Source organism: Mirounga angustirostris, unplaced genomic scaffold (assembly GCF_029215605.1).
Source record: "Mirounga angustirostris isolate CCGP_5_RB_7025 unplaced genomic scaffold, mMirAng1.0.hap1 SCAF_6, whole genome shotgun sequence".
In the NCBI taxonomy this organism is placed as follows: Eukaryota; Metazoa; Chordata; class Mammalia; order Carnivora; family Phocidae; genus Mirounga; species Mirounga angustirostris.
This window is the reverse complement of record NW_026991714.1, coordinates 147,258,132-147,266,200: the sequence shown is the minus strand read 5'-3', so window position 1 is coordinate 147,266,200 and position 8,069 is coordinate 147,258,132. Positions and strand designations below refer to the sequence as shown.

General features: G+C 55.1%; 1 protein-coding gene across 1 annotated transcript; it reads left to right on the top strand.

The window, feature by feature from the left end:
• Positions 1-5,166: 5,166 nt before the first annotated feature.
• On the top strand, positions 5,167-7,758 carry NKX1-2 (NK1 homeobox 2). The gene is made up of 2 exons (XM_045876316.1): positions 5,167-5,380; positions 7,007-7,758. The coding sequence occupies exons 1-2, from the start codon at positions 5,167-5,169 to the stop codon at positions 7,756-7,758; spliced, it is 966 nt and encodes a 321-aa protein (XP_045732272.1).
• Positions 7,759-8,069: the final 311 nt, after the last annotated feature.

Sequence of the window (8,069 nt, the reverse complement as noted above, 5' to 3'; positions counted from 1 at the left end):
CCACATACGAATGCAGCTTCCCAGCTACTTTGGGGCAGTATGGAGATCTGGCAGCTCTGATCAGCATTCCTACAAGGTCGTCATCCTCCAGGTGGAGCATCAGCATCCCCTTGTCATAGGACACCGGCTGGTGTTGCTCCTCTAGGCCAGGCCTGGCCCTCTGAGGGCTGGAGCTTTGCACACCCATGCGAGGTGAAGAGCCTGCGGAGGCGGCAAGGCCGGAGGCAGGGAGACCAGGGAAAAGACTCTGAAGGCATGAAATTTAAACACAGATGTGGGGAACAGAGGGCTTTGACACCTACCTTGCAGGAAACTGCCTAAAAATGACGGATCATACTTACCTCCATTCAACAGGGAAGCAGGTGCTTCATGTACTTGCAAAGTCCCACCTTGCTTCCTTGTCTTTATTCTTCATGTGCCTCCCTTGGGAAAGGCTTTAACATGGCATTCAATGGTCACAGTCAGCAACAGCCCACACTGCACTTGTGTCCCTGCTCCTTCTGGCCTTGTCCCTCACCAGTTCTCTCCCCATATATCCTCAGCTTGTCATTTGGCATTTTTCCTTCCTTTCTCCTTCTTCCAATTACGTCTCTACTTTTCCAGATGCCCAGAGCAATTTGGTTTGCCTGGCAATTCCCTTGTCTTGGGCTCCTCCTGGGAATATCTTAAAACATTAGAAAACATGGAACGTAAGAGCTGCCAGAGCTGGATCCCCAAAAGGGCACCATGGTACCCCCCGCCCCAAGAAGTGGTGGGCTCACTTATTTTCCGGCAGGTCCTCTTATGCATCCCAGCCCTCGGTGTAACTTTGAAGGAAAACCATTCCGTAAATGTCTATGATTAGATTTCACCCTGGGGCCGGAAGGTGATTCCTTGATCAGAACTTTCCCAAAGCAGGTTCTGAAATCTCATTGCTTGGGTTCAGATCTCAGCTTCACCACCTCCTAGCGCTGAGGGCGTGGGCAAATTGGGGAGAGTAACAATGCCTGCTTTGTGGGTTTGGGAAGGATTGAATGAAGTAACCAAAATGAGCAAAGAGCCTGGCCGAGCGCCTGGTCCAGAGCAAGTTCCTCAAAAAGAACAGCTATTATTCATATTAATTGTCATTATCAGAAGCAATTAACATGTATTTAACTAACCAATATAACTGCTGCTTTATCCCCTTCTTTGATGCTTCCTCAACATTTCTGAGATAAAGAAGTTGATTTAAAAAAAAAAAAGTTGATTTTTTTTTTAACCTGTTGACTTCCAAGAAGAAATGCTGATTTCTTAAAGCAAAATATGTTGAGTAACCACTTTTCTTTTGGCTGCAGTGGGGTTTGGTGGGAAGGCTACCTTTTGAGCTTTCACAAATCAAAGCCTCCGAGGTGGGTTTTTAAAAGGAATACTTGCTCGGCTTGGCAGCCAGAGTTCAAAGCCCTGGTGGTAAACTGTAAATGCTAGCCTTTAATTGTAAATGAACTCTCCCGGGCAACAGGGGTGTAGAGTCAAGTAAACATTAACACCTGATTCTGCTAGGATCACTAGTTGCCTTTTACAATCCAGCACCTTCCCCCTTCCCATTTTGCAGACCTGTTTTTGAATTGAAATACATCTTGGGGAAAGCTGGCTAATGTCGTGAATAATGGGGTTGCCCACACGGCTATCCCTGCAGTTGACTTCTCTCCCTTTGTCACCAAGCTGTGCCTTATGAAGCTGTCTCTTTGGCATCTATGTCCTCCCCAGGGGGCTGGCCCAAACTGCAGGGTTTTACCTAGAGAATTTGTTTATTTTATTTCAGGAACATAAGATTTTATCTAAGGTGCTTTGACACGGCTCATAATATTGCTCTCCCTCTGCATAAACAGCAAATTCTTTCCGTGTTCACACTGTTCATGTCTTGGGCAGCAGCTATTCAAGGCTGTGCTGGAATTATAGGCCACTTTGTGGAATAGCTTGGGAAGCTTGGCACCATCGATCTGCATCAGTGCCTCTGGAATAGCCTTTGCCTTCTCCTTAAAGATACTATCTAAACTGTGAAATTCATTAAATAGCCCCAGAAATGGATCAGGTTATTTAACACAACATCCCTAATGGTGCAATATCTCAGCTGTCTGCACTGATAGTGAACATTGTCTTGGATAGTGTTATCAGCCCAGGACACCCGCTATGAATATTGATCCTGAGCTTGTTACAGCCATCACTTGCCATCAGGACAGGTCAGGGTTGGAACCCACCTAGCATCAAAGCAATTTAAAGACAGCACTCAGGCAGAATTTTAATGCCCACGTTGGAAAAACAAACCAACTCCATGCACAGAGGGAAGGTGGCTTGCTGGATATAGGAACACCTCAGGTATGAATACATGTGGGAGGATGTTAGTGAGTGAACACAAGACCAAATTGTACCTATCGGAGGTCTCACTAGCTCCTGGTCATTTACAAAGCAGGTGGCCAGAAAGACAATTCCCTAAGGCCCCCCTCCCCTCACCAAATTGAGGAATTTTGCCTGTTTGTTGGGTGGGGGACTTCTGAGTTGGGTGAGTCAAAGGGAGCATGTTCTATCCCTTCAATGTTGATGGGAGACACTACGCTGTTTCTTCTGCGTCATCTATTTCCAGAAGCCACACACGGTAACTTGTAGTACTGTACTGAGCACGCGTATCAGAAATAGAGGGGACAAAAATAAAGGACGAGAACAATTAAAAAGAACCAAAAGAAGTTCTTAAGATTGAGTCTTAAAAAATGTGGCCTTTATATGCTCTTGTCTTTGTCTCCAATTTGTTGCTTCTCCCTTTGCTGCTCCTTTTCTATATTTAACACCTGTCGACTTCAAAGGAAAGGTGATTCATATCCTTTAAACAAAATTTTTTTGAGGCAATTTATAAAGCGAAATGAAAATGACCCAGATTGGGGCTGCTCTTGGCTGTCTGCAGCCTTCCCTGTCTCCCTGGCTTGGGTATAGGGCGCCTCTGGAATGTCAGCCCACCTTCCGGAGGAAAATGGCTGCAAGATTGCTAACAGAACAGATAAGACCCATCGTGGGAGGCCACAAATATCCCTTCTGGAGCTACCTTAGGGAGATCTATTTCTACTCTGAAGAACCCAAATGTGGAAGAAATATGAATGTGCGCGGGGAAAAAAGTAACAGGAGGGTGAGCTCAATATGGGTGAGCTCAATATGGGGAGGGAAGGAGAAAGAAAGGGAAATAAAAAAAAAAAAATCAAGTGAGATCTGGGTGAGAAAGAGTTGTCAAAACAGAAAGCCAAGTACCCTATCAGTATGTGTTCTGGAAGGTTCTCTGATTTGCAATCCAGCTTCCTGGGTGCCACCGTTTAGTTCCAGGGTCACCTTTTCTTTGGTTTTCACAGGGCGTGCATTCCCTCTGGTGGGAGGTGGGCCAGGGGCTCGGGCAGGGCACTTCCCTTCCTGCTTTCCTGTAAAAGCACAATCCATCAGAGCTTTAGGACTAGAGCGGGTTTGAATTTCGGCAGGGCTTTAAAGTCGGCAGGGAATACAGGGGCCGCCTCTGGGAGGGGCCACAGGTTTGAATGAGAAAAGCTACAAGGAACCGGCGCGTAGGGTCTTCCCTTCCATAACAGATGGGATTAACAGCGCCCCACCCACCCCTCCACTTTAATGAGCGAGTTTCTCCTCCTCTTCCTACAGCTACCTTCTCGGACAATATTAATTGCCAAGTCATTGTTTGGAAGCCCCATGGGGCAGGGAAGAAAGGAACAGCAGAATTAGAAGTGGTTCTGGGCAGAGGGGTAGGAGAAGCCTCAGAATTTGCTGCTGGGGTAAATGCTTACTGCTCACAGACTACTCCCCAAGCGACAAAAGGAGAAGGAATGTTAAGATGGGTCTGGCTGGTGGAAGTTTCCCCCAAGGACTGATGTTCATCATTCCAGGGGACTTGGCGGGGCAGATGGGAGCCCGCTCGATTATCTGTTCTCCGACTTTACATTCAAACCAGACAAGCATCTTTTAACTTTTTTTTCCCCCTTCTTCTTGGGACTAGAAGGGGATGGGGGGGGGGTGTCAAAGATGCAACCTGGGTCCCAGAGACCCAATTTCTGTTGCACATGATTGAATCTGTGACTGTGAGGAAGGACTGAAGGGCATCAGGGCTGTGCTTGGCGGCTCAGCGAGCCAGGCTCATCTCACCTGGCTCTGAGCCCGCAACCCGCCAAGGTTCCCCAAAGCGGCGGGACACCCTAGCGGGGGCTCGGACCCCTCCCCCAGACCCCTGCTCTTCTGTGACCCGGCGCCGCTAGGCTCCGGCTCTGGGCAGAACGGAAAGCCTCGGACTTCGGGCAGGATTCTCCTCCTCCATTTCTGACATGGCAGGATATCCTGGAGAGGGTACTGGCCCGGGAAAAGAAGACCTCTCGGTTTGAATCCGGCCGCTGTCACCAGTCAACAGTAACTTTGGGCAACGGACTTCTCACCTTGGAATCTCAATTTCCTTATCTTTAAATGGGGATGATAGTGTTGCCAGGCCACTCCCTCCTCACAGGGATGCTCGGAGAACCAAGTGAGATCGCGCAAGCCCAGGGGCTTTGTAAACTGTAAATTGTGGGAACACTAGAGCTTTTAAATCTGAGGTGACCAGGTCTGAGACCATCACTGTGATTCCCTGGCGGGGCAGGAGATGTGCGGAGCGTTGCCTTCAAGTAATCACTGCTGGCCTCAATTATATCCCCAATTCAAAGTCACCGGGGAAAAGTCACAAACCGAAGCCCAAATCAGTGTGTGTATGGGGGGGAGGGGACCCCCAGGATGGAATGGTCCCGCGATCCCTCGCTCGCGCACATCCGGAGTCCCCGTGGGTCGGGCAGAGGCGCGCGGAGCCGGCGGCGGTGTATGGGCGGGCGCGCGCACCGGGCTCACGCAGGCGCCCCCGAGCCGAGGCGAGCTGCCCCGGCGCGGTGCAGGGCAGTCTTGGGGCCGCTGCGAGCGCGCTCTGCACGTGGCGGGGGTCTGGGCCGCGCAAGTGCCAATCCGGGCGCAGCGCCCCTGCGGCTCTCTCCCAGCCCCGCCTCCGCATGCCCCTCCCCAGATCCACTTGGCCGCCCCGACCCTCCTACTGGCGGGAGAGCTGCGGCCCGGCCACAGCCGAAGGCAAGCCAGAGCGCGGCCATCCCGGACCCCGCGCCGCCGGCCTCGGGCCCGTGGGCGGCGGGCATGCTGGCATGGCAGGACGGCGGGGCCAAGGCGGCTCCCTCCCACCACAAGATCTCCTTCTCTGTCCTGGACATCCTGGATCCGCAGAAATTCACCCGCGCTGCGCTCCCGGCCGTGCGCCCTGCTCCCCGGGAAGCCAAGAAAAGTTTGGCAGAGGCCGAAGCGGGGGAGGACGCCAGCCCAGGGGACTCAACTCGGCAGCGGGAGACCTCTGGTAAGGATGCGAAGCGGCCCCCGGGTCTCGGGAAGCCCCAGCCCAGATGATGCGATGGGGTGGCTGGGAGGTGGGTGGACAACCAGGGACCCAGTGAGTGGCCGTTAGCGGAGCCTTCACCAAAGGGAGAAGGCTCACAAGACGAAGTGCAAAGCGTTGCCTTGTCTCTGTGTTGGAACTGAATTGAGGCAGAAAAGAGGCCCCCAGCATCCTGGGTCTGGGATTTGCCTCCCAAAGGCCGTCCCTGCTCACCGGCCAAACCACTAAGCACCACAGCTCTGTTTTGCTCGCAGTGGAAACTAAACAGCCAACGTCCACCTTATCCAGGCTCATTCATTTATCGGGCATATAACGCACCCACCACGTGCCAGGGCCTAGACCACAGATAAAAGTCATGGAAAACGGCGAGGTAGACAACATGATGAATACTGCCCCCATTTTATGGACGAGGAAGCTGAGGCGAAATCATGTGTCGGTGTCTGGAAGGGAGTGCGAAGTCAGGTTTACGCACCTAGTGCCCACTTCCAACCATCTCGACACCTGCAGAGATTCCGCTGCCCCACGCGCTCTGCTCTCTCTCCCCAGACCCAGTCGTTGACTGGGGCGGGAGCAGGGGTGGGGCGGGGTAATGGGAGGCCTTTGGTCCTTTCTCCTCGAAAGGTTTTTTCACTTACTCCTAACTCTGGCGGGCACCTGATGAGGGGTCTGGGAGAGTTTGTGTCTGGAAAGACGGACAAAAGACAGCAGGATCCGTGCTGGGTGGAGCGTGGGCAGGAGGTTCCCTGGAGGGACGCCGAGTCAGAGGCGCAAGTCCGAGAGAGGCTGGATGCGGCACAGCCCCCCGCTTCTCCTCCCCAAGTTTGGCAGTGACTGGGGCTCGGGGCGCCTCTGGCGGCTGTGCTTGGGCCCGGGTAGTCCGCCTGGTAATTGTTTGGATCGCCCCTCGGAGGGGCCGCTCTCCCCTCCCCCCACAGCCGTGATCGATATTCTATTACTGGCGCCTGCATATCTCCTGCCCGCAGCTTGCAGGTACCGACTTCAAACCCCCTTTCCCTGTCTGATCCTAATATTGTTCGATTAAAACTTACCTTTAATAGATGACATCTATCGATCCGGTCCCGCACAAATCTGAAACTCTATTAACACGGCAGGAGAGAGAAGATGGGAAAGAGGGAATTTCACTTTAGGGGGGGGGGCGAGGGAGCTTAATAACTTCTTTTTTAATTGCTAGGAGTTCCAGACCAAAATAGGCTTCTAGGGACTATGGAGACAGAGCCTTAAACGCGCTTGACATCTCGATGTCTCAATGTACAGTGATCCTACCCGTCCAATACTGTCCAATATGGTCATTATATTTTCTTAATGGGGGTTGTCATTCATTCATTCAAAATTCATTTCTTGGACGTCAACTAGATAGCAAATGAGTAAAGGGCAAGAGGACACCGCACCCCTAAACCCCAACTCCTGGGAAGGGCTTGCGAGGATGTGTGATCGCGGGGTGGTGGGGGGAGCGAGATGCGGGGGAGAGGCAGAGCTAGGGACTCTGGGGAAGAGCAGGAGGGGGTCTGGCGACCCGGAGGGGCTGGGTCGTTCCGGGCTTCTGGTCACCCTCTCCTTCTCCACTAGATGCTGAGGATCGCGGCGCGGGCGCGTCGTCCCCCTTGGAGGGCTCGGAGGCCGAGGAGGCCGAGGAGGCCGAGGAGGAGGAGGAGGAGGAGGAAGCCGAGGACGCGGGCCAGCGGCGGCCGCTGGAGCGCGCTGCGCGCCTGCAAGCGGACCCGGCGCGCTCCCCCGAGTCCCGGGAGGCGGCGTTGGCGGCGGGGGAGCGGGGCACCCGCGGGCTCGCGGGCTCCCCGGGTTCGCCCGGCTCCCCGCGGCCCCGGCGCCGGCGCGCCGAGCCCCGCTGCGCCAAGCCGAGGCGCGCGCGCACCGCCTTCACCTACGAGCAGCTGGTGGCTTTGGAGAACAAGTTCCGGGCCACGCGCTACCTGTCGGTGTGTGAGCGCCTGAACCTCGCGCTGTCGCTCAGCCTCACTGAGACGCAGGTCAAAATCTGGTTCCAGAACCGCAGGACCAAGTGGAAGAAGCAGAACCCCGGCGCCGACGGTGCGGCGCAGGCGGGGAGCGGCGCGCCCCAGCCCGGGGCCCCCGGGACGGCCGCTGGAGCGGGCGGCGGCGGCGGCGGCGGCGCGGGGGGCAGCCCCGGACCCCCGGGCCCGGGCGCACTGCCTTTCCAGACTTTCCCCTCCTACTCGGCGGCCAACGTCCTCTTTCCGGCCGCCACCTCCTTCCCGCCCACGGCCGCCGCCGCCGCGGGCCCCTTTGCGTCCTTCCTCGGGCCCTCCTACCTGACCCCTTTCTACGCTCCGCACCTATGAACCCGGAGCTTCTCGGGGGTCCACTTCGTTGGGACTCACGAGTGATTGGCGTGGTCGCGGGTTTCCCCATTCCACTGAGGGGCGCCGACGCGCAGGGACCGCCCCCTCGTGGTGAGCGGGGGTCTGCGCGCCCCTTCCTTTCCAGCTGTCGCGAGGCGTCACCAGAGGGCAGGGAGAGGCTGCCCGCCCGCTCCAGCCGCGCCCCTTCCCGCCGCGAAGACCCCCTGAATCCACGCGGTCCACAGAGGGGTCAGGGATCTGCCGTCTTTAAAAGTGTCCGGAGGGAAGGCTGTCCTCGACGCTCCCGGCGT

Bases quoted from the DNA above. Each gene is read 5' to 3' on its own strand.
- NKX1-2 (XM_045876316.1), top strand. From the start codon at position 5,167: ATGCTGGCATGGCAGGACGGCGGGGCCAAGGCGGCTCCCTCCCACCAC. The intron at 5,381-7,006 runs GTAAGGATGCGA...CTTCTCCACTAG, and splicing joins TCGGCAGCGGGAGACCTCTG to ATGCTGAGGATCGCGGCGCG.